Raw genomic sequence first — 26173 nt, forward strand, 5'->3', positions numbered from 1 at the left:
GCACATGTAGAATGAGGCAGGTTTCGTGCTAAGAAATATTATTTATTTTTTTAAAAATGAAGACAGCATAGATGACACAGCAAATGATCAGTAATCACATTTGTTCTCAAACAATAAATTATGACTTAGACCGTCGTGGCCTTCTGGAAGAGGCTGGCATGGATGCACGCACTTGGAAAGATACAGGTATGCAGGTTTTCCAGCCCCTGACTCTGCCAGCAGTGTTTTTCACAAGGTACCTGCGCTGGGTTGGTGGGGCTGCTCCAGCATCTTGCTGCCCCCAGGTCACACAGCTGGGTGCTGCAGTTGGTGCTTTGTACCTGGATGGAGGCTGGAGAGGCTGTGTGCCACGAGCAGCCCCAGCCACGAGCACTGCAGGTACGAGGACTGCGACTGGCAGAGCCCTGAATGGAACAGACAACGCATGAGACGTTATGACTCCATGGTCACAGAGGTATAAGTAGACTAAATGCTAAATTTCAATGTAGTTTTCAGGTTCTTTTAACTGTTGGATGTTTCATACAATTTCTTTATTTGCATCGTGTGTTACCAAGTATAAAGTGGAGTACGTAAATCTAAAGATCTAAATTAGAAACAGTTTTACTTGGACTAATCAGAATGGGAAGGCGGTTCTCAATTGGTGCCGTACAGCTACAATATTTGGTCTCTGAATTTAAGAAAAAAACAACAAACAATGAGTTTCACAGTATCAAAAGTGCTTATTTAAAAGAAATGTAGTGTAACAAACAGTGATTGAAGTTGTGTTTCTGAAGGTGAATAACTTAGCTGATGTAAAACAGGTTACTGCAGCATTTAAAATCTGAACAGTGCTCAGTTTACATAATTTCTCTTCATAACAATAAATATAAATAAATTTACAAATAGTAATACTGCCTAGCACAAACATGGACAGAAGCACAATGCACAGTACTATAAAAAAGGAAAATCTAATCTTTTTTTTTTTTAAACAAGTCCTAAAAATAGGCATAATTCCTACAAACTTCTAGCCAGCGATCAGCTGCGTCATTCAGTAGTACCGCTTCCTTCATGGGTAAGGGCTTTGTTTTTAAGCCCTGGATACAGCAGTTGTCTGCTATGGATTTCTCACTAGCAATCTTTTTTGCTCCTTTTCTTTCCCCCTAGCTCATAACAATAAGTTAGCAACAGTTACGTCAGAAAAGTGTTAGAGGTGCAAACGCCTCCAGAACCTGCGTGTGAACTTTGTTCAAGGCAACAGTCATTTGGCAAGGTGAGAAGCAAGATGAACGTGGTACAAGATCAACCCTTCTGGACGTGAACTTGGTGCTCATCCAACCATTGAGTTGCGTTGGCCTCTGTGTGTGTGACAACAGAACATCATCAACAAGTAAGTCTAGATTATAACGTCAAGAAAACGTGTTCTCCTGAACTGGACTAATTTTTAGCTCAGCTCCATTCTAGTAGAAGTTCCTACTGATGCCTTCCAAGTCCTTAAGAGCTCACCAGCCCTGCAACACCACCATCCAATCTCAGTCCTGGCACGGATGAAAGGTAGAGTAGGACTCCACTGGTACTGGTTTGAGTTATTTTGGCATTGTGTGCTGTGTCCCAGTAAACAGCCAACACTTTCCATGTGTCTGCAGGAGGAGCTGTTTTATTGCTTTCGGGTTGGATTTAAGGGTTGGGAGAAACTAGCCCCTGAATTCAAGGTCCACGGAACGGTGCAACATTTAGAGCAGAGCGATGGGCTTGTTGCCTTGAGGGTTCATGTACTGAGCTGCTGCTATGTTGTCCACGGAGGTGTAAGTGGTATAAAGGCCTGTGACCTGAAAGTCTGACAAGGAGTGATCGCTGCCACTGGAAATGGGGGTGAGGCCAGGAGTGCCCAGGTCACAGTCTGAGAGGTGCAGGGGAGAGTTGCTGAAGGCACCCAGGGTGTCAAGGCTGAAGCTGTCATCTTTCATTTCCTCCCATATGTTACCTTTAAAAGATTAAATTCCAGTCACAGCAACATATCCAACCTGTTCAGGCACGGTGTGGGGTGGGGGTCAGTCCTTAGCTAAAGGGTTTTACGTGCTGTTTAGAAACAGCACAGTTTGCAGATCTGGAGTGCAAAGGCAGTCAGCATCTGTTCCCCCACAGCCCTCTGGGCTCCAGCAATTCAGTCCTTCCTGGACAGCAGCAATCTACCACGTGCTGACCAGAATGAAACCCAAGGATCATGCTAAGGATCTCCATAAGCCAAAGGTTTACAAATAGGAGAAACCAAGGCACAAGTAGAGCTATGGTTTCTGAGGGACGGAGAGGTGTGGTGTCCCAGATCTTTAGGTGGACAGGTCTATTTATATCTACTGCAGTGCCTGAACTTGAACCATGAAGGTAGTTTGCTTTCCTATCTAGCACAGGGTAGAAATGCAATGAGGAAGGCTGGGGAAATCAAGCTGCACAGGCCAGCACCCAGCACAAGATTTCATCTCAGTTAATTCCATCCCAGTGAGTCCTGCTGAAGCCCTTGGATATATATTCAGCAACGACACAATCGTATAAATCCTGCCCTCCACTCCCCCAGCTTCCTTCTCCTATACCTTGCAATGCAAAATCCATAATGCTTGGGTCCAGAGCATCCACCTCCGTGTTCATGTCTGCGGTCATGTTCAGGAAGTCAGGAGGGGCACGGCCCATGGGGTGGTGGGGCAGAGGGCTGTGGCTGATGTCAGGCAGAGTGTGGAGAGGAGGTGTCTGTGCAGGTGCTGGGGAGTCCGGCGTGATGCGAGCCTGGGTCTGGATCTGGTGATGCAGAGGGACAGACTGCAGCGAGAGAGTCATGATCGGTTGGGGCTGCAGCTGGGAGATGGAGATTCGGCCTTGGGCTGCTGCCATGTGGTTCAGGGTAGAGATCTCAGGTTCTGCCTGTTTACTGGAGCGCCTGCAGTTCTCAGGTCTGTCAGTAATCAGCTTGTCCAGCTCCTCTGTGCATGCAATGCCCATTCCCAAGGAAGAAAAGAGGAAGTTTAACCCATTTGTTCAAGTAGGTTCCTATCAAAGCATTTCATTCATTTCACCTGTGAGCACAGCTTTGCACTTTTGTAATAAAACCTAGAAAGCAAGCAGCATCTGTGACCGTGTGAGAAGCAGCACAAAAGGCAAGCTTTGACTGTGCAAACTGGCTGCTCAAATTGCAAAGAAGTGCCATCTACTTCTCTGTCCCTAACCCATACCCTAGTCAACTTCCATAGTAACTCCTAACACAGCTTAAAGACAAAAGTGATCACATGAAGTTTGCACAGAGCAACCCAACCAGCATGGGCAGCATCCTTGGAAGGTCTCCTGCTCGCAGCAACACTCCAAATTCTGTTTGTTTCCCAGGTAAGATTCACAGGAGAGCCTCCTGGCAGTTTCAGTGGCACTATTGTTTTTAAGTAAAGGAGAATGATATTTATCAGATTGTGTATTAGAGAATTTACAGCAAAACCTGGTTGATTTAGCTAATGCTGAGCTGCTGAAAGCTTCCAAAACAAGCATGTGGTTTTTATAAATAAGAATGAGAGTCTTAGTAAAGAGTTTTGCAGAGCAACAGCCAAAAGAAAAAAACAACATCAAAAACTGCCACTATAAATGCTTACTCTGGAGGCAGCATAACTCTTCATAAGGCCTTGGATGTGCTAGATAAGTTAGTTAGCATAGAGGAAAAAGATACACATCTAGAATGTGGGGATCAGTTTATGGTGAGGGTTTCCATCTCTGCAGCAGTAGTGACCCAATTCAGTGCAGTGCTCAGGGATCATTTTGGCTGTGCAGTTTAAGGCAGAGGTTGTTGGAAGGCCCAAGAGCTCTGTGCTAGCCAGCACTGTTCTGCAGAGCTTGGTGTTTTTTTTTTTTTAACTCATGTATTCCTGGCCAAGCAGACATTTTTAACACAAGCAACTGAAGTGTAATATAAGCCCTACCTGGGTTAGCCATGCTCCTATGAATGGCAGCTAAGTCCTTCCGCTTCCACTTCTGCATCTCCTCTTCCATTTTGTCAATCTTGGCAGGATTGAGAGCCCACAGGCATCCCTTGCGAGAGGTGCCACTCATCTTGTTCTCCACTTTCTCAAAACACTTATTCAGGGACAGGTTATGGCGCACGGAGTTTTTCCAGCCATCGGGGGCTGTCTGAAAGACACAGAAAGACGTCAGAGAAATATGCTGAGAACAAAGTAAGTGATGTTCTACCCCCAGCTGTATGCATACCTTGAAGTAGGGAAAGTGTTCCTTCATGAAGCTGTAGATCTCACTCACGGGGAGGCTGCCTGTTTTGCTGTTCTTCAGTGCCATTGCAATTAAGCAACTAAAGGACAGAGAAACGTTTAACAACAGGTTGCATATGCAACAGGTTGCGTACATCATGTTGTCTTCTAGCAACCTCAGAGCCATCTCCCTTCAGATACAAACACCTGGCTGACCACGGGATTCCCCTAGTACTCTGTTTCGCCCTAAGGATCTATAGCCAGTGAGTTTTCAAGTGCTCAGAAGACACCCTCTGATCCTGCAGATTTTACCTCCTTGTGCTGTTTTTCTACCTTTGTGCTGATGGCCAGGAACTAGTTTGCTTGTTCATTCCTGCTACCCCCCAGAGGCAGTTTCCACAGAACTCTTGGGTGGGTGAATGGATTTGCGTTCCCTTCAAAAGGAATCAAATGTTCTTGTGCTGTCACACCTATAGTGAAGTCAGCCCAAAGCAGGCTCTGAGTAACACGCTGTGCTGGTATCTACTCACCTGTACGAATAGATGGGCTTGGGGTAATGTTTTGGATGCAGTTCTTGGGCAGAGTGAGGAGCCAGGCGTGGCTGAGGATAATGTGGCTGAGTGGCATACGATGTGTTGTAGATTGCTGCTGGGTTACACTGTATGCAAAGGAAAAGAAGACTGTCCACGACTGTGTGTAGGCTTAGGGCTTTTTCTTTTGAAAGAGTCCTAGAGATGATCTTAGAAGGCACTCTGAGACATGGACCACAAGTAAACAACAGTACCTGTTGTGTATTCTGGGCTATGGCAAACACTTGCTGTGGATGAGGAGGGAAGAGCTGCTGCTGTGTCTGTAAACTAGGAGAGGGCTGCCCACCTACAGAGTACTGGTTCATCTGCAGAGACAAAGACAACAGACGTGTCAGCCTTCAGATTACCAACATCTTTTCCTAAGAAGTGTTGCAAGGGCTGCTCTTACACTTGCTCCATGTGATGAAATAGAATTCAGTCCCAGGACTCCCTGTGGCAGGCTGGCCTGGACATGAATCATTGCTCCAGGTGCTCCCGTGGAGTGCATGTTGCTTGCCACAGGACCTGTTTTGAAAAGAAAAAAAAACAAATGTAATAAACATTCACGTGGGACTACACTTCAGAAAAGAGAGCTGAGGTTTATTTTTAATAGATGCAGTTGAACACAGCTAGGTCTGGAGTGGATAATCACACCTCCCTATGGCTTTCCATCCCAAAAAGAACTCTGAAGCTTTCTCAAATTGCAAAGATGACTTCAGCTGCTTCTAAAACTTGCTCTGTAGAGACTGAAAGGTGACAGCTGTTTAACAGTGCACAGTGCTGTTACAGACACAGTATCTTACAAAGGGAAAAAAAAAAACAATCCAGAAACAAAACAGAAATTCAGAGCTCTCTATACTCCAGACGGATTTCTGCTCTAAAGCAAGCAAGATGATACGCTGAGCTTGCTGGGCAGAATGCCTTAGGGAACAAGTGTGTTTGCCTGAAGGATGCTCACGAAGAAAAGGAAGGCATTCAATGAACAGATGCTGTAAGTCTGTGTGAAGCAAACAGGTATGGGGTAAATAAGATACTCTTAGTTTTATCAGTGTTGAAACAAACAAGAAAGATTAATTACCTAATTTCCAAGCTGTTGAAAACCTCTGAAATACAAGTATTAAATACCTTGGCCCAATTTCACACGTGGCATTGGCAACTAGAATGGGCAGAGCAGTCTGCTGGATCCTAAGATTGCTGCTGTGACTGCTAGGACTCTGCCTCTTGAAGTGAAAGAAATAGATCAGCAATATCTTTATCAGAAGACAACGGGGTCCAGGTCTTCTGTCAGGAAGTGAAAAGTAATGTACCTAAAACAGACTTGCTAATAGGAAAGCTGGAGTATGCAGAGAAAAGTGAAAGGGGCAGTAGGCTGTGTCGTTTAAATAGCAGTTATTTACCATCCTAACAGTTTACCTGTCTGTTGTAGCATTGCATTCTGGGCACCAAGGCCAAAATCCATTCTTCCACTGGCCATCTGTTGTAACCGAGGGACATCAACAGATGTCAGCCATGACAAGGACTGCAAGTCACTGGGGAGGTCATCTTCGCTCAGCTGGGAGGGGTCAGAAGCTAAGAGCCTGCAAAACAGCATGAGAGGTTAGAAAAGAGTTGAGATGCTGCAAAACCGTCCCTGGTAAGAAGGGAGATGTCTGGGATGCCTGAGCTCGTGGAGGTCAGCAGGGGATACACATCAGGCTGGAATTCTGTTTGCAGAGTTCAGATGTGACCTTTTGTTTCACAGCTGGCTAGTTACTGACATCCTTTGCTTTTTAATCATGTGTTCCTTTGTACAATTTGAAACGTTTTAGATAAGAAAATATTTTGCTCAGTATTTGGAGGGGAAGAAGGCATGAGAACGTGGAAGAGAAACTGCCTAGAACCAAAACCCAAACTGATTTGTCATTTTCACTTTTGTCAGAAATCTGTACTTGTATGGCCTTAAAGTAGGAGAAATCTGTCAGGACTTTTGACCTGACAAACATTAAAACACAGTGAGCAGCTAGCCTGGAAAAGTTTCTGTGCCCAGATCCTCCACAGCCTGCTGCTGGCTTTAACAGCTGGGGAGAGCTTTTCCCAGCCCCTGTATATCCCATTGGTGGGTGCATAAGCAAAATTTCATGTCATGAACCATCGATCTTTTCCATTCAGGGATATGAAGTTACTGGTTAACGAGGAGCCGTGAAGCTCAGAAACAGTTTGCTCTCATAGATGTGTTGAAGCCAGCTGTGTGGCACTAATGCATGCTTATTGCCAAATAACGATGCAGAAGGCCTAAAGAAATCTGGTCTCTTGCTGAAGCATCTTTTATGTTCCATATGATTCCAAGGCAGCTCAAAAGAACAAGCCAGAACTCCAGTGCCTGGTGATCCAGAGCATTCAGCTCCTCTATTTGTGATTTCCTCAAACATGCATCAAAAGTTCCTGAGGTTATTATTTGGGGAATCCTTAAAGCAGGATGTAATTTGTTTGTTTGTAAAAAGGCTTTGAAAAGAAGGAGGAAAAAGAAAAAGCCACGAGCAGGAGCCAAAAAGCTAAAATCCTGGCCAGAAACATCTTCACAACTCTCTCCCAGCCTACCCCGTTTTCTTTCTCGTACTGTAGTTAAAGTGCAATAATTAGCATTGCCATGGTTACCACTGTTCAGTTATTTTGTGAGGCCTGGGACTTAAATACAGAAAAAGAATATCAGGTGACCGCTCTCCTGGCCCAGAGATTGGCTGGATTGGAAGAAAACAAGAGCATTAAATGATTTGAAAACTGGGCAGGCTCATGTCGTTTGCAACAGTTGGGCCCATTCATTGTAAGCCGATAACCCATTGTGGAGCAAACGACTGTTGCCCAGTGGCACGTGGCCTCAATTGTTTTTGGGATTCTTGCTTAATTGTTTTTTCCCCCTTCTCCTTTTTTACCAACTCCACATTAATCTGGCTGAATGACAGCCGACACACAACACGCACACACATGCCATCTGGCACCCTGGTCCCTGCCAGTCCTCCCAGACAAGTCAGCTCCCTCAACAAACAGTGGGGTCAGATGGGCGGCGAGGGTCAGCACCCACCGCACACGCCTCCTGTCAGCCCATGAATCCTCCACATGCCCTCTGCAGCTCTGAGCATCTCCGTGCAGTGGGACTGGGGCTGTGCAGCAGCCTTCCCTGGGTGCCTCCTGGGGGAGGAAAGGTCCCTGCTTCCTGCTTATTCTGGTGGAGCCTCACATAGCGCTTCCCAGATGCGCAGAGGACTGATGATATGCCCTGGAGGACTGGGTGCTATCCAAAATTGGATGATCCTCCCCCCAGGATCCACACTGCATGCCCCTCCAGCATGGAGGGAATGTATACCTGCAGCTCCCTCATAGAATCATAGAACAGTTTGAGTTGGAAGGGAGTCCCAAAGGCTGTCTGGTCTGCAGTGTAGTGCGCAGGGACACCCACAGCTCCATCAGTGCTCACAGCTCCATCCCCTGACTGTGGCTGTCTGCAGGGATGGGGTACCACCACCTCTCTGGTCAACCCATACCAGTGCCTCACCACCCTCCTGGTCAACAACTTCCTTATACCCAATTTAAACTCAGTGTCACACTCACTGAGCTCCATTTCAAACAGACACCAAGATGCAATGCTAGAGGCAAACAACAAGGCAAGGTGTGTGAGCCAATTCTTTGTCCGAGACAAAGACGTTGTCTTCCTCTCTCCATGCTACCATGGGACAGCTGTTGGGATTCAAGCTCACAAGACTTAAAAGCACCCCTGGCTGCTCATGTACATTTTTTCAATGGATTTGATAGCTGTCAGAATAACTGTTTTCATCAATCACGGGGGAAAAAAATTAAGTTCTGTCAGAATAAAAAAAAAATATTTTACAATTGAAGACTATTCTTCAGGCTGTCTCCAAAAGCAATGCTGAAATTTCATATGCCTTCAAGAAGGCAAGACTGCTTAAAGTGCATCCATTCATTCTCCAAGATGTTTTAAGGTGCCCAGATTTATTCTGCAGCACAAACCCAGCTTATCTCACAGTACACAGGCTCAAAGTGTTCCTGATTTTAGTGAAAAATGCTGATCTAACTCTCTCTGGAAAGAGAGTAATACAGTAATACCTAGCACTGTAATGTCATAGGGTTCAACCTTTCTGACCTGAAAAAATGCCTGTGCCAGGCCAACTACTAATACATAAATACATACTGTAATACCACGTACTTAGATTCCACTCCCCTCCACCATCCTCTCTGTCTCACATTTCAGGGTAAACTTCAGGAGCCAGAGATCCTGCCTGTAGATGGGTGTTCACAGCCCCTGGCACAATGGGGCACTGTAGTAAAAGCAGCCATTTCCTTTCAATGCATGTAAATGAGATAAATAGTGATACGCTATAATTAATGCACGCTGCCGAAAATGTCCCCAGCTGCACATTCCCCAGGGCTGTCTGGTACGTAAGCTGAACTGCTACACCCTATGCAGGAAGGTTCCAGTTGCACCAAAGTTGTTACAAACATAATATTATCTTTTAAAGGTGTGGTGAAACGATGCAATTCCATTTTCAGCCCTCTCCTTTCAACCCTCTGCAGGAAAAAAACAACCCTGTGTCTATGTGTTTTTACCCTAGAAAGGTAACTGCATTAGTAAGAACCCATGTGATGTTGAAGATTTATGCCCCAGCTCTCTGTGTATCAGAGGATGCTGGCCCCATGCTGGCCTCCTTTGAAAGGCACCCTGAGATCTACAGTACATGATGCAGAAGTGCTCAGTATAACATTCATCTTTGCTATCTGCTCTATTGTACGTTGCCCAAAATATTTATCCACTTGAGATAAGCTCCAACAGAGCTTGGCCATCAGCCAGCCTGCACGGGGTTTACTTGAGTCAGGATGAATAACATGGAAAGGAATCCCCTTATGCTGAGCTTATAGATTTTCCTGCCAGCAGTCACTGGGGAACTGGACTCCTGCATTGGTTGCATGTATGACCAAGATCATTTGAGTCTTTTAGCAGTGCAAAACACTGGCACATTTGCTATCTGAAACATAGTTCCTGCATAGGAAGGAGAGACCAACTAAACAGCTAGCTATATGGAAAGAAGTTCCTTCCTGGCACAACCCTGCAGGAACCTGGAATGTCAGGACTGAATTTGGATCTGTATTTGTAAATCTAACCTCACCATCTTCCTTCATGTTGAGCTGGATCTACTGAGCTGAATCTAATGCAGTTCATCACTGCAGGAACTGCTGTCAGGGTGATCAGGCCATTTCTACACCTGCAAACACTGGTGCATGAGGAATTTGACACTGGAGAACACAGCAACCATCTCTTCAATGGTGCTATAGAACAGCCTGACAAACACCTCTGCTGAGGCTAAAGAAAAGCCTGGCAATGACAAGCAAGACTTAAAATATTTTATCTCTAGGTAGTTTAGCCAATAACTGGGGATTCTGGTTTATAATACGGTATGCAAAGTGACATATTTCTGTAAGTATTGTGCCTTCCAGCCTTCAGAGGACTCCGCCTGCATGGAGTCTGTCTCCAAAATGTGCAAAGCACTCAAACTGGTTGATGTTGCAGGGTGAGTCTGGTGCAAAGAGATTAGAGCACGGCAGCAACTCAGCATTGCCACTGTTCTACTAAATAAACCCAAACCAAAACACTGTGGCTGTATTTGGCATATTCAACTTCAACCATAGTGTTCTAATGTCTCTCAGTGGAAAGTTTTCATTATCCCTGCCAGCTCTGACATTGGGGCATAAGCAATGCAACTTCAAGGAGAGGCAGTCAGCAGTGATAGATTCTTAATTAGCTGCTGGCAATGGTTTATCCAGAGAGCAGCAATTGAACAAGAAGAATCCTACGAAAACTTTCTCTTGAAGTGGTTCTGAGAAACTGTTTTCTTTTGTCTGGGATTATGCAATGGCCTCATAATAAGCAATTTCTGATTCATAAAGCAACACAAGGAAAACAGTAATGTTGTGTGACTCTTCAGCTGTCTCCATGGTGAGAATTACTCTGTTTTACTGAGTCAACCTGTCTCCTTTTGCTCTTCACTCTGACTGTTCTGCTCTTCCCTGCTACACACTTCTCCTCCCACCTTCCCCCTTCCCTGCACCAGGGTCTGTTTTCCACACTCCGCAGCCATCAGTCCCTTTTCTCCCTGCTCCTGTGCCAGCTGCTCTCGCTGCTCTCACTGCTGTTTCTGGTCTGCAATTCCACTCCACCTTTTGAAATCACGCTACCCATTCACTCCCAAGTGCCCAGCCTGCCTTTCTCCTACCTGTCTTCAGGTTTTTAGTAATTTCTTGCTGGAAAGAAGAAGAGAAATTAGGCAGCTGTCCAGGAACAACCAGAACATCCCTCCACAACTACAGCTCAGGAAACTTTGGATTAGATGAACCAAAACAAGTGAGGAAAAGGCAAATAATTACCCTGACAGGTGTTGGTCTTCTCCTTTTCATAACACCATGGCTCAGAAGAGAAGAGAATTCCCCAAAAACCTTCTGCAAAGATACTTATGCTCTAAAAGAACCAGTTATAGATGTGCTGTAGGAGACTTTTATACATCTCAGCTCAGAGTTTCACAACACCCCGTTACCTCATTTTGGTACGGGATGAAGAGAAACTGAATTACAAGTGACCTACATGATTTGCTTAAGCCTAACAGGAAGTGAGCAGCAGTGTCAGCACTGAACCCAGAGCTCACTCCTTGCTCTGCTTCACCCACACAATCACTCTTTCTTCCTGTAGGTTAAGATTTCCCAGGTGCAGCCTGTATCTTAACCGACAGTATGTTCTGTTGGAAAAAGAGCAGTGCCTAATGTCAAAATAAGTTTCTTCTTGATGCAAAAATGTGTTGAAGTATCTAGTGCTACGTGAATGTTTTGTGTGAAAGCCAGTAGCGTTGTCTACTGGGGAAGCTATTTTTTCCTCTAACATTGCTTCAGCTGCTATTCATTAGCACTGAACTGATTTACTTGCCTGGGATCCTGCGCAGATAGTTAATCCAGTGTAAAGGGGACATGAAATACGCTGTGCTTTCCCTTGCAGAAGTTGTGCTGTGCTTTCCGCACAGGCGAGATTTTCTCAATGGGCAAAACAAGAGGGGTGAGCCCTGAGCACGTGAGGTTTCTCACAAGAATGCTGAAAAAAATGCAAGTTTTCTGCTTCCTTGTCTTGAACTGAAGGTCAAGCACCTTTTATGAGGTAACATAGGAGCTCAGTTCTGGTTTCACTGGAAACACAATAGCCTCAGAATCTTGCTAGGTACTGCCCAGCTACCAACCAGTCCTCCCCAGCTCTGGCAGCCACTGCAAGACAATTTGAGAAGCAAGGGCCACTATTTTTTTTTTTTTATTAATACTGATTAGCACATTTCAGGAACTGCATAGGAAACAGTTGAGCTAATCCACTTAAATCAATCCACTGCAGCCCGAGTTTGACTGATTCCTAGGAGGTTTCTCACATTTTTTTGAAAGAATGAAGCAAGTCCTGTGATGAAATTCCTCCGACACATCGAGTCATTATCTCACTCCCTGTCAGACACACATGGTGTCAAGGGAATGGACACTGACATTTTCTTCAGGAACAATTACGGTGTTGTTAGTTATGCATTTGTAACCTTTTGTCTGCAGAAATTTACTTCATGCAAACCCCCAGCCTCCATCTATCCACAGGATTGACTGTGGAAAACACCCAACTGTAGCTTGCTCCAAAACCAGCTAGGAGACTACCACTTAGGAGAGCTGAAATGTCCCGAGAGCCATAAAAGATAAAGACTGTCCACTATTTTCACCACTGTAATGCAGTCATGTCTAGAACATAGGGAACATAGTGGTTACGTGTCTACGAGGACTGTGGACATGACAATCCAAGGCTTATGGGATTTGCTGCTAGGATTAAGTAGTCTCTGAATCAATGGCTAGAGAAAGTAAAACCATAACTGTTCAGGACATGAACTAAAGGTCAGCTTAACAAAAAAACCCTGTACTTTCAAAGCACAATTTGATGCCAAACTGTGCTTGTAGAAATTAAAGGTTTTAGAAAAAAACTGAATCAGACTATCTAATCAGTTAAATACTGACCACTGTATTTACGAATCAAAGGGACAATTAAAATGGGAAGAAGAGGAATACAGTCTACTAACATACTGAATACATTATACTCAAGTCCAAGCCTACCTTAGCCAAGCCAAAAGTAAACTACTGTAAGTCTGTTATTTCCCTTTCATCTGCCTCAGTGGGGCTCCAAATCCTAAAAGTTTTCATGTTAAATCCAATTCTGTACTTGTATACATTGCAATAGATCTTTTACTTCTCTTGCACCAGTTACTAATGTTCAGTGAAACTAAACCGCAAGAAAATGGATTGCAAATTTCAGTATTGCTTATATTATTTATATTCAATATTGCTTGAAGCATTCACAAGGCAAATAAGTCAAAGGCCAGCTCCAAGCCCATTGAAGATTATGGGAGATCTCCATTGGTTTAGAAGTCTTTGAGTGGGCTCCTATAACTTACATAGCTTTGTGCTGAAACAACACAGGAGCACCACTGCAAGGTAAGCACATACTCTGATTCAACATCAAAATGTTTACACTGCAACACAATATTCAGTTATTCATTATAATTAGCCAAGTGTTGAAATCTCAAAAGCTTAAAAATCCCAGTGGTATGATTCTCTACCTTTATTCCCTGAAATGTAAAATGAAGTCACCAGCAGTACTTGTCACTGCTACAGTTATGAAAATGCTGAAGGTTGCAGTATTTTCTTTGGGAAGGTGATAGAGGCACTTTTTGGCTGAAGCTTTACTTTGCATTGACAGTCTGGCAGTGACAGCCCCAGAGAAATGTAGGAGCTGGGGAAGCTATGATGGCCCTAATCATTCCCAGACAGCATGATGTTTTACATCTCACAGAAGAGATGTTTGCCCAAAATAATTTTGTCAAAGTGCAAACAGTTCAGGTCTTTGCATAGCAGCCTAATCCTCCTAACAACTCTATGTGCTACGTCAAATTTGCTACAGATGCTTTAGATCCAGAGAATTCTCATGTCTGCTAAAATTAGTGATTTTTTTCCTCTTTTTTTTTTTTTTAATAATAAAAAAAAATCAGCCGTTTTGAGATCTATGCATACATGCATGAAAACTTATAGGTATTTACTGCTTTGATCCCCAGCTCACATGCACACACACTCTCCCCCTTTTCAGCATTTTCTGCTGCAGCCTCCCAGGAAAGCCTGCTCTCCTCTAAGTCCAATTGCCCAATTGAAAGATTCCAAGTGAGACAGAAGAGTATTCTCAGCCCAGACCCAGCCTCCCACTCACTAATTGGAGGCCATTCCCCATTTTGCAGAGCCTTGATGCTCCCCCATGGAGCACTCGGGACTGTGGGTTCCAGTCTTGGACTGTGGTGACAGCAGGAGAGTAAACAGAGCTGATAGAATTTGACAGGTCTATTCTTTTCCTAAAATCATTCAGTCTAAAAGATTTTCTTTTACATAATCCAAAGTGTTTTCTCATGAAGTAGGACAAATACTGCTCTGCATTTATGGTGCAGTTCAGATTTTATGCATTTTTATCAGAATTTGCCACTATTAAATGAGGTCAAATAATTCATTTTAAAGCTGCATTAAAGAAATCACAAATGGGTTAAAAACTTCAGAGAACTCTGATCTTTGAGTTCAAAATGTTTAGCAGAGATTAAAAGTTGTTTTTAAAAGGAGCTGACTTCCCAATAAAGGAGAAACTCTTACAGTTCCTTTATTGGCACTAAGATAAATCCTATCTTTCTCAAAGGAAAAAAAACGGGGCTTTTTTTTTAACGAGTTAAAGAATAATTCTCCCCATAATAAGGGTCTTTGTTAAGGTGGTGTGCTCTTCAGGGCACCGATACAGACTTAAATGTAAGTACCCAGAAACCTCTCTCATACACACCCCTCATTAAATACTGAATATTTCTTTACAAATATTTACATAGCCAACAAAACGTCTGGAGCAAAGAATGCTTTCATAAACAGCAAAACAGAGTTCCACAACCCTTCTTCCACAGCGGCTGCGGAGGGTATAACAAATCACTTGTTGAGCTGCAAGGGGCTGCAGTGCAGTGTTTGCATTTTGAATAGAGAGAGGCTGATAGAAGAATACCTGCAGCTGAGCACTGTTACCCGCAGAACTGTGTGAAAACACCCTCAGGCTGGGAGGGAGGAGAGAATCTCTCATCTCTCACTCCTCACTTTAAAACAAGAACAAAAAATAGAAAAAATAGATTCTTTTTTTTTTTTTTTATTCATTGTGAGAGCCAGATCGTGTTATTCTGTGTTTCTTGGAACTTGGCATCATGTGACAAGATGTAACCTAACTTAACCCAGCGCACTGTAATTCATGCAGAGCTATCCCATGACTTCTAACAATGCTTTTGCATGGTGAAAGATGTGCATTGGTATAGACAAGTTATCAGATCAGAGGCTGCTGGCAAAACTAGATTTGCTCTCATTAATATTAGTAGAACTAATATATATATATATATATACAATAGTGATTTGAAGTACTATGTATGTACTTGCTTGTCTTAATGAGAAGTTTATCCGGTGCTTATTGCACGTGATTTTGTCTTTGCACAATAATGCAGAATGTGACCTGAAAGGAAACTTTTAGATAATTATGAATTAACAATAATTGATGTATACGTTGTCTGACAACACTCATACTGAAGAGAGAGAGTGAGAGGTCAGCCCATGGCTTGGAAGGTGCATTTAACCAATATGGCTTAGTATCTACACGCTTTAAATAGGAATCACTCTAAGTAAGCAGTGAGTTACTGGTCATTATTGGTTCAACTCAAGAAGAGCAAGAGAAGAGGAGCAAGAGAAATGGGCACAGCTGGCTTTTTAGAACAGGATTTCTATCCATCTGCATAAGGAAACGGTGAGAATCGTTTGTGTGCCATCAGTCGGCGGGTTTTGGTGGTGCTGTGTGGTTCTCCATCAATCACAGCCCTCACCTGTACTCCTGGGCAGCGTGCTGGCTGTGCCCTGAGCTCCGGATGAGTCCTGACATCATGGACGGGAGATCGCTCTCTATCATCTCCTTTGCAAAAAAAAAAAAAATAATAATAATAATAATAAAATAAAAATAGAAGGGGAAAAAAAAACCCGAAGAAGACATTTACAGGCACGCACGCAGTAGCTATCCAGCACTTCAGCAAGGGGAGGGGACGAACAAAATTCCAACTGAAAACCCCAAGCGATGGGAAAGCAGAGCCAAAGGCACGACCTCCGAGCGCGCCGCTCGCGCTTAGGCCACACAGCCAGCTACGAAACGCTGTCATAAGGGCGAAGCCAACGTGCTCGGCGAGCGGTGTCACCGCCAGCGCCGCCCCGGCCCCGAGCACCGCCCGGCGCTGCGGGCCGCCCGCAGGTGAGCGCAGCCCCCGCCGCGCCCGAGGGCGGCCCCGAACTCCGCGCCCCCCGCTCCCACCAACCTGGCGGCCCTCAGGGCCCGGCGCTGCGCGGCCCGGAGCGCTGTCCCCTCAGGGGGCGGCTCGGTCCTCCTCGGGCGGTTCGGAGGGGGCCGTGCGGGGCCGGAGCTCCCCGTCGGCGCTGAGGCAGGGCCGTCCTACTGCCCCGATTTTAAATTTCCCTCTCAGGAGCTGTCCAGCCTGGAGCATGCGCGGCCGGGGGTCAGGGCCGGGGCAGGGCCGGGGAAGCGCGTTTCCTCAGAGCCCCCCTCATTCCCGCCCCCCCGCCCCCCCCCCCCCCTCCCGCCTCCCCCTGAGCCCCCTCCCCGCGGCGGGAGCGGGTCGTGACGAAGGAGACCAAAAAAAAAAGAAAAAAAAAAAAAAAAAGCGAAGCACGAGAGGAACTTCTCGCAACTTTCCAGAGGGTATTAAAAAAAAAATAAAATAAAAGAGGAGGAGGGAGAGAGGAGCGGGGGGAAAGAGGAGGAGGAGGAGGGGGCATTCAAACGTGCGGCGGCGGTTTGTGTGTGAGGAGGGCAGAATGAAATCTCTGAGGGGAGAACCGCCCGAGCCGGGCTCGCCCCGCCCGATGCCGCCCTGCTTTCCCCGCCGCTCGGCCCGCCGCCGCCGCCACCCCCCGTCCGAGCCCGGGAAGGTGCCCGGGAGCGCTCGCTGAGGCGCGCAGAGCCCCGCGCGGGGCGGCGGACGCGGGGAGGCGCCGTGAGGCCACCGCTGTGGGCGACGTGGGCCGCTGCCTCACCGCCCTCAGTGCAAAAAACGCCTTCCTTGTATCCAGTCTATATCTCCCCTCTTTCGGTTTGAAGCCGTTTCCCCTCGTCCTGTCTCAGCAGACCCTTTCGGGGGGACAGCCCCAGAAAATACTGTCCTGGATTTCTCAGCGTCACGGCCTATCTCAGGCCTATCCAGAGAGCCAAAAAGGAGCGTTTAAAACAAAAAGCAGCAGTGCTGCTGGAGCCTGAGGTGCACAGCTTACCCAGCTGCAAGGATTCCCTAAATTACAGAGACACTGTGCCATCTTTGTTGCCACTTAGAGACTTTACCTGCTTACCCTGCAGCTTAAAAGCATTTGTAATGCATTCCTGTAGCCTAACATTTGTAGGAGGGGTAGAGGTAAAACACAGCATTTCTTTTAGGGCTTCTGAGGATTTACCTGAGCCACTGTGTTGAAGTTTCTGCTCGGCTGCTTTCCTTGTGGCAACACACCTGATGTGCGGATTCGTTCCCCTCATGCAGGTGGATTTGCACATCTCCTGCTTCCAAGAGCCGGATTATGACAGGTATGGAGCAGAGGGGTGGTTTATACCCATCTTAACTCACTACAGGAGCTTAAACTGAAATGTGAAGGGATGAAGGGCTTAGTTCTGCGAACACAAACAGAGGAGTTCTTGGCAAGTTGCAACAAGAAAGGTTCTGGTTGAATGTTATGAGGAAAGTTTCCACATGTGACCTCTAGAATAACACGAGGTTCAGCAGTTAAATTCTTTCCTTCTCTGGAGTAACTGGTCTGTAGCAAACAGACAGTGAAAGAAAACTACAAAGAGAAGTGAGGAATTCACTCTGTAAAGGCATTGACTTCCTTGTCTGTGAATTTATCCTAAAATTAGCTTTAATTTCTGTGAATTATCATCCGAACTGTAGTAGCTTGCTTTGGGCGTTGAAATGAATTTGTTTTGCTATAAAGTGAGGTCACCCTAAAATGGTTTTGTTTTATTTTCCCCTCTCTCAAGTGTACTTTAGGTGATTAAGTCAAAACTAACAAGAGAAGACAGAGTTGTGGGACCCTCAAAAGTCGAGATTTAGGATAACTCTGCAAAGGCTTTGATGACTTCTGCATGCCATGTGGTCAGGCTTTAAAATCAAAACGTTTCCCCTACCTCATACCCCACTTGGACTGGGAGCCACAGTTGCTACATTGAAGGCAACGTGGCTGAAAAGCTGCTCCGTGTTAATGCATCATCATTTTGGTACAAGGACATTGACGTGTCCTGACCCCCAGTCTCTTACCACTCACATGGCATGTTTTCTGATGATGGTTTTCATCCATCTGAAATGTTTTGAGAAAGTAATGATGTGAATGAAGATCACTGCCCTCTACTTGGTGAAAAGAGGTGCTTCTCAAAGCAGTCAGTGCTTCTTAAAAAGGAGAAATTTCCTTGTGTGCTTAAAGCCAGCTTTGTTTTATGTGAAAGAGTGGATTCTATTGCACCTCCTTTATCTACTCGATGCCTTTGCAGCTCATCCCTTCTCGTACAAAACTGAGATATTCTATTTATATTACAAACTGCAACTCCGTTGTGCAAATTCTCAGTCCCCAAACAAGGTTGTGAGTACTTTATCCTTCATCATCCCCTGCTCAATGCACACAGCCTGGGTTTGGTTTTGTATTCTTTTCCTCATAAATAAAAAGCAGCTATTGCAGTTACCAAGATCTTTGCATGGCTAAATGACACTAATGTGAAAGTGGATTCCATAGAACCCACTTAAACATAGGAACTTTACAAGCTTCCTCCTTTTATTACAATGCAAAAACACCGACCGTTTGTTGTTGTTTTCCTTTTCTTTTTAATTTCTTTTAGAATACTGTATTGTAACAAATTACACTTAAAAATCATTTAGTGTGAAATTGCAGATTAATCCCATAGGGATGGGGTTTTAGCACTCGTCTGGCCACTTGGGAGCGTACAGATGGTGAATCTGAGTTTTACAATAGGCACAATCACTGATTACATGCATGGATGTAACGGACAAAAAGGCCCTTCCTCATGGCTAAGGTAAGGGAAACACACTGGAGGTCCTGGTGCCTGACTTGCTCATTTTAAAGTGCATTTGCTGCTAAAAATTCTGTGTCCAGGTTAGTTAGGGTAAAGTGTGTCATCAGAAAGAGAAGCTTTGCTGGTAGCCCAACTTTATTTAAATTATTATTATCATTATTACTATTATTTTAATTCTATTTTTGTTGCTTCGTTAAGATGTAACTTTTAGGACAGCGTATTACTGAATAATTCTGAAGTTTATAAGAAACGTGGAGATATAGCTGCTGTGCTTGCCACCATCTTTCTTGTATTTAGATGTGTCTTAGATTTACTCCAAGGTGTTCAATGAAGCTATGCATTTGAAAGGTAATATTTTCTGAGGCTGAGATGATCTCCCTGCTGTATTTCTAATGACAGCTGAGAGGATGGGCCTGGGGCTTCTACATGCCACTGTAATGCAGAATACAGAGCCATTATTATCTGCATTTTAAGAGCTGGCAAAGTCACAAAATGAGTCCACTAGGAAACACGAACACTGACAGTCTGTTCATAATTTGTTCACTTAAACCAAAGCATAGCACAGTTTTATCTTTGTGAGTGAATACAACAGTATTTTGCCTTGATATGTATCTATTTGGGGGCATAACATTGTTTATAGATAGTGTAATTGTGCAGTTATACACAATATTATGGAGCAAGTGTTGTGATGAGAGAATTCTGGTTGGCTGATGTGTTTTCCACCTCTACAAATGTCCAATGTAATGGCCTTTATCACAGCCTGTTAGCAAATTTTAACCCTCCAAATGTCATTAACAAGAGAGTAATCTCTGAGAAATGTAGCTTTCATACATATCTACTTAGCCTCCAGCAAAATAGTTACTTTCAGTGATACAGGATCTCATATAAGACTATAGAAATGATCAAAATCAGGACTGAGGCTAAAACTGCTTCCATGTGCCATTCTATCATCTGTAGATAGTGTGGTGTGTGTGACAATCAGTACCAGCGTGTGTGGAAGGTAATATTGCCAGAACTTTGACATCTGATGAAAATATGTCAGTGTGAAAGGTTGGGCTAAAAACCCATTGTACTTGTGAGTTTTGAATGCCTGAATTTGTGAAGCTAAGCCAGATCCTTGTACTGTGTAAACATACTTGTTAATGCTTTTATTTTGCACTTTGGGGTAGAAAGTATATATTTTTAACACCTACCATTTATTCAAATATGAAAAGATCTCAACATACTGCTGGCTGATGTATGTCATGTATTAATGTAGTTAGTTATGGGAAGTTAGTTACTTCAGCAAGGGAGAGAGCTGCAGACAAAATAGTCTGTTTTGATGTCTTCATTGCTCTTCTGTAGACTATGTTTTACAGCCAAAGAATAGTGGAGAGAATTACCTGTAAGGCTAGTCTATTTCCTCCCCATAGTCACCAGCCTTCCTAAAATAATATTCCTGATAGTTTTCATCAAATCTCCATGGATTGCATTGCACAAATAATCACAAGAAAAAGCTTATATCTATACCTATTCTCACATAAGGATTTTCCTCTTTGTATGTGGAAAGATTGGAAAGAAGAAGAATGGAAACCTTTGCAGGTACTTGCTTTTGTGCTGTAAATACACAGCGTTTTGTCACAGAAGCAGTGAACATGAAGTTGAGTACATGGGTCCTTTGGGAACTTCTGTCTCTCAGTGGCTGTTTGCTGCCTCAGCTGGAGGCACAGTCTTCAGCCTCTGCAAGACAAAGTCACTTTCTGTTTTCTTTGTAGCTTCTGCAAATCTTAAGTGATCGTGTAACTAATTTGTCACTTGTATTGCACTTCATAAAATCGAATCTGCTTTTATTTCAGTTATTCATGAACTTCGGGTGTTTGCTGGGATTTCTGTGAATGTTTGCACCAATATAACTTTCCAGGTGGAAGAGTCCTGCAGAAACCCACCCTGGTAATTCCTATGAGGTCAGTGAGATTATCCATGTGAGATAAACATGTACGTATTTTTCTCAGGATCTAAGACTAAAGATGTAGGAGTCCTCCTCTTAATAAGGCCATCACCAAATTAACATAATCAAGAAGAAGTCAGTTCCATTATAATAGCTTCTCTGGCAGGTGTCTTGCTACCTCAACATCTCTGTTCTAAACAAAGTCACAATTTAGATGAGCATTATTTCATGTTTATGTGACACGAGAATCTAATTAAGCCAATTCCGCACCTTCCTTGACCATAATTTTAAATTTCCAGTAATTACAAGACACTGTAGCACAGATACGCTGTTTCATCAGATTTTAGGCTATGGGACTTAAAACTAACATTTTCAAAAGCATTTCATGGTTTGAAAGAATGGTCAATTAACCTTCAGTTTCCTGTGGGGAACCCTGCAAAGAACTGTCAACAGTTCAGTTTAGAGAGATTTGTCCAGTGACCTACAAGGCCACGAAGTTCACGAATGCATGTAACAGTGTCATCATAGATTTGTTTCCTGGGTTACTATCGCAGGAGAATAAACCAATTGTTTGGCAGCTTCTGCTACAGTACCTAGCTGACCAAATGGATGATGGGGAGTGCCCCAGCGCTGCGGTGCACTCTGGTGTAGCCTCTTCCAAACTAGACCAACTCAGCAGGAAAAAAAAAGAAAACCTCCGGTATCTTCAAGATGAATTATGTGTCTCCTTCTCTTTCCTCTGTCATGTTTTTTTGTGGGGCCAGGGGGAATTCATCGACTGCCTGCTGAGTTTCTTTGTATTTCAGAACCTCTTCAAATGCCATTGTAAGATAAACGTTTGGTTTTTCTAGCGGTGACAGTCTTCAGCTTTAAGTGATGGCAACATCTCACTTTTTATCCCAAATTAAGGGCGATTCTGTGGAGCAATAGAAATTGATTCTGAAGATGCGCCTGGTGAAGAAAGTCAGGCACACTGAGCTCTGTAGGATTATAGCATCAAGCTACAGTGGGCTGATGGTAGTGTGAAACTGAAAACAAACCAAGGGTCTGGTCCAGGCCACTGAAGTGAAAAGAATCTCTGGTTTCACCAGGGAGGCAGAATTAACCATATACAAAATTATCCTTTATGTAGGATGTAACACATGTGAAATCTAGCAGTTGGCACTTGGCTTTGCTTGACTTCAGTGCTATGTAAACGTGTAGCACTGTTTTGCAACCGCATGGAGAAGTGATTTCCTTTTCTCTCACTCAGCAGCAGAATGCTATTCCTGGCCAACTTGGCAAATGGAAGGTTGATGTATTCATGCTTGTCTTTGCTGGTCGCCAGTCTCATGGATTATTTCAGCTGTTTCCTATGCATGAATTTAAAACCACGTATTCTTCCGTGTGTGTGATTTTAGTAAAAGAAGCTACTCTCCGCTGTGGCACTGTGCCACTGGGGGAAGTGAAAATCCTTCAGATTCACATGAGTGTGGAGTTCTGACATTAAATCTGCTTTTCCCACCTTCTGTCATTTTGTCACACTCGTAGCACTGGCGCACCTAGCACTGCCAGGGTTGTTGCTTCATGGCTAGAAATGCCTTCAGTAAATTTTAAAACACTCTAAGGAACTTAAAAGTTGAATACGCGGAGCAATCAGAAGGATTTGCTTAGGCGTTGTTTTGCATATAGAGCTGTATCTTTGATTAAGGTTTTATTCATTTTGGTGTGCACCATTGTGTGAGGCCATTTGTTTTATCACACAGGGCTCAGATTAGAACGCACTGTTGGAGTTTAACCATTAATATAGAAATGTGATCAAAAATTGGCTTCCTTAAATTGCAAAATATGTTTCGGTGTGCTCTAAAAACCAAGGAATTTCATAGTGTTTGCAGAATGTCTCTTAGTGCATAATATTTGTGTTTCACTCTCTTCATTTGAAGCGAAGGTATAAAAAAAGAAATCTAATCCAAATGCTATTTCTCACCATCATTTTCACTTCCTCATTGTTTCCTGTGAGTACTGAGTACAGATACTCTGAGGGGTCGGACTGAGTTAGACATCAAGTCAGGAGCAGCAAAACTAGAAACAAATTTACTGCATGGTGTTGAAAATGGAAACTTCACTTCCTCAGAAATTTGTTATTTGGAATGAATACCTGAAATGACTGATGGGAGTTCTGCAAAATAAAAATAGATAGTAGCATGATGTGGTGAGCTGTGGCTTGGTTAATTCTCCTGTAGAACCAACAGTGTCTGCTATTACTGTGCTAGGGCTCCGTTAGCTTTTTTATAGAACTGTCAGAGACTTTGATAGAAGAGGCTGTAGGAATGCAAAAATATCATCATAATTTGCTGCTGCAATGAAGGAAAAAGAAATGAAATTTCCTTACAGAAAAGAAAAATGTAATCAGATGAATTCAGCTTGGCTGTATACGTGCATGTATATATATATGCATATATATGTATGTATACATATATATGCATATATATGTATAATATACATACTGATGTGAAGTGTTGCTTGTGGAAAATCAACTTCTTCCTGAGGTTCTTGTGCTCTGTTCTTGTTCTGAGTGCAGGTGACACATACTGCTACAAATAATAGAGTTACCCAGAATCTCAGTACTTCTGTTTTTCCATGCGCTGTATGACATGAGCTGGGCATACTTCAGACTCTACTAAACATGTACTTTTGTTTTTTAACACTATATCACTACTAAGGATGATAACTGAAATCTATGCCCCGTCCTTCCAGGTGTTACACGAATGCAGATAACCACGAGGCAGGCTCCAAAGATCCTCCTTGCGTGTGTTAATTCCCATCTTGTATTGCCAGTGAGTGGTATGGATCAAGCCAAGGAGGATGTCACCCATAGCCAGTGCATTTAACCAAGGAAAGACAATGGGAGAAGGGAAGAAAACTTTGTGGTGCCAGTAACACTGTGTTGTATTTTAGTGACGTGGTGCTCTGTAGTGGCCATAGAGAGTCCTTTCTTAAGGTTCTTAGCATACAAGAAGGGAAGTATGAAGAAAAATAACACGTCCAATTATAAATCTGTACGTTCTTTCAGCACAAAGAATAAGTCGTGTTGTGGGGAAGCTCAAACGCTCAACCCTTCTTTCTTTCTTTGGGAGTCCCAGAGAACAGATTTAAAATGCAAAGCATGACTTTGCAGGCCCATACATGTAAGGGGGAGGGGAACAGAGGATAAAATGCCATCAGCAGCACGTTGCACGAGCATCGTTAGACATTGAGAAAGATATCATTAGATTAAAAAAGTGTCTTCACAGAGAAACAAAAGGCGAGCCAAGGCACAGCACGTCAGCATTGCCCAACACGAACTTCAGAGTCATTGCTGTTGACAATGGATGCACAGGCAAGCTTTGCCTCGGAGAGGTTACGGATTCCAGGCAGGGTACAAGCGGTGCTAACAGACACTGGCTGTCATTCTAGCCGAATAAACAGCCAACCGTGCTCCACATCTCCCTCTCAGTTCAAGATTAATTACTCATCTAAAATGACAGCTACTGTCTAGTGCCTAAAAGTTGTCACGAGCCATATCATCCATTCATGTTTCCTCAAGGACACATGTCTTCATTCCTCACAGGCGCGTTTCTGAATTTGCCTGACTGTTCAATTACGTCTTTGAAAGTGCTTAGCAGAAGCTGACAAGTTTTTTCCTATGTTTGTTGCTGGGGCTGAAAAGGAAGTAATCTGCTCATCATAAGTAACATCTATCAATATAGCTGGGTTTCCTAATACACCCCAATATTCTTTCCTGGTTTTAGTTTTTATAATATTTAAGTAAAATAAATCCTTTGCCATTTTAGTGAAATATTTGGAGCATCACATTAGAAAAACACTGATCCTCTTCCACTCTTAAATAAGTTGGGCACTTATTTTTCTAGTTCTTCTTTAATCTTGTCAGTTTTAGCCTTTCCATGGTACATATTTTGTGGTTTAAAATGGGCAGCTTAATGATTAGATGAATTGCAATATATGCACATTTAACAGAAAAAGAGAATCTATTGGGGTTATTCATGTGCTTTTGGATTTGATTTACTTCCTACTTCCTTATTTAATAACTAGGTTCCTTAAGACTCCTTAAGCTTGAGTGACCCATGTTTTGTTGCCAGGTCTATTCCAATGACCCCTGCCAAGACCCCTGCCCTAGTTCGTCTATCAGACAAAAATGAATCTATTCCAGGAACTATCAGTTCCCATTATCTCTAATTGAGCCTGACAGTTGGAGACAGGCCTCATTATTTTTAATTGGGCCCTATAGTTCTAGAGTTAAATTAAACACAATTTAATGCAGATAGCTCATATACATTGTCATGGCAGAGTCAAATTGTATTTTAAGTTTAATGAAACAACAGTTTTTTATTCCGGGCTTCACTTTTACATAATTTTATTGCTTTGAGCTTTGCATTAGGTAAAACTTGTCTATTGCATGATGATGCATACACACATTAGAATCTGACCTGATCATGCACCTGTTGTACCTTGTTGCTATGTATATTTCTATACGGAACTTGAAAATAGAGGCATGAGGGGCTGATGAAGAACTCCTTATTCTCCTATAAACTCAACCCTATTTTAAACAGATTTGTCACCGGTCATGCAAATATAAGAAACTCCTAAGTGTTTTCCCCAAACTCCTCACTGGAAGTTTTATTTAGAAAATGAAGTTTTCATTTAGAAAATGAAGTTATCTGTGTATCCCTGAACAAAGGCATTTTTACCACATTGCAACAGAGCATCTCTTCCCTTTCTATCATAAAACCAGCATTTTTGTCATTATCAAGTGGCGTTTTTCTCTAAAGACAACCCCTGAACAAAGAAGGAATTTAACCATTTTGTTACACAGGTGCATGTTGCTTTAGACGTTATCAGAGATCATATACCGAATTTTCATTAGGAAGGAACATGCCAATACATAACTGTAGGAGTCAGTCTCACAACCCTTGCTCTAGCAGTCCTAAGTCATACAAGAGTTTGTAAAGTCCTTCTCTGCACATTCTTTGCAACAAATAGTGAGTCAATAGTGGGCTGCAAGACAACGTCGATTTTTATTGAATCTTTGGCTTTGCCAGAATACTTCATCCAAGCAACAAATCCATCAGTGATAGTCCTCCTTGGATTAATGACTGTGGAACCAAGTTCCCTAATTACAGAAGACTTTGATTAAATATTGGATTTTCCTTTAAATGGGAGAGGTTGATAGATACTTCTTTCAAAGTACATTTCCTTTAATATA

At 43.3% G+C, this 26173-nt stretch overlaps 2 protein-coding genes across 4 annotated transcripts in view; one reads left to right on the forward strand and one right to left on the reverse strand.

The window, feature by feature from the left end:
• Positions 1-21: 21 nt before the first annotated feature.
• Positions 22-16417, reverse strand: FOXN4 (forkhead box N4). Of its 3 annotated transcripts, NM_001396368.1 has the most exon segments (10): positions 22-1960; positions 2565-2948; positions 3927-4134; positions 4213-4309; positions 4739-4866; positions 4993-5103; positions 5187-5302; positions 6191-6354; positions 15757-15842; positions 16237-16417. In NM_001396368.1, coding segments are annotated over 9 exon segments (1542 nt in total). In that variant the 5' UTR covers positions 15840-15842; positions 16237-16417; the 3' UTR covers positions 22-1709.
• Positions 16418-16888: 471 nt separating this feature from the next.
• The window catches only part of MYO1H (myosin IH), a 40571-nt gene continuing 31286 nt past the window's right edge, over positions 16889-26173 (forward strand). The window contains exons 1-2 of the mRNA XM_040648513.2: positions 16889-17510; positions 20840-20947. The gene's annotated coding sequence lies outside the window, so the exon portion shown is untranslated. The remainder of the gene's footprint in view (positions 17511-20839; positions 20948-26173) is intronic.

This window comes from Gallus gallus, chromosome 15 (genome assembly GCF_016699485.2).
Source record: "Gallus gallus isolate bGalGal1 chromosome 15, bGalGal1.mat.broiler.GRCg7b, whole genome shotgun sequence".
NCBI classification, from domain to species: Eukaryota; Metazoa; Chordata; class Aves; order Galliformes; family Phasianidae; genus Gallus; species Gallus gallus.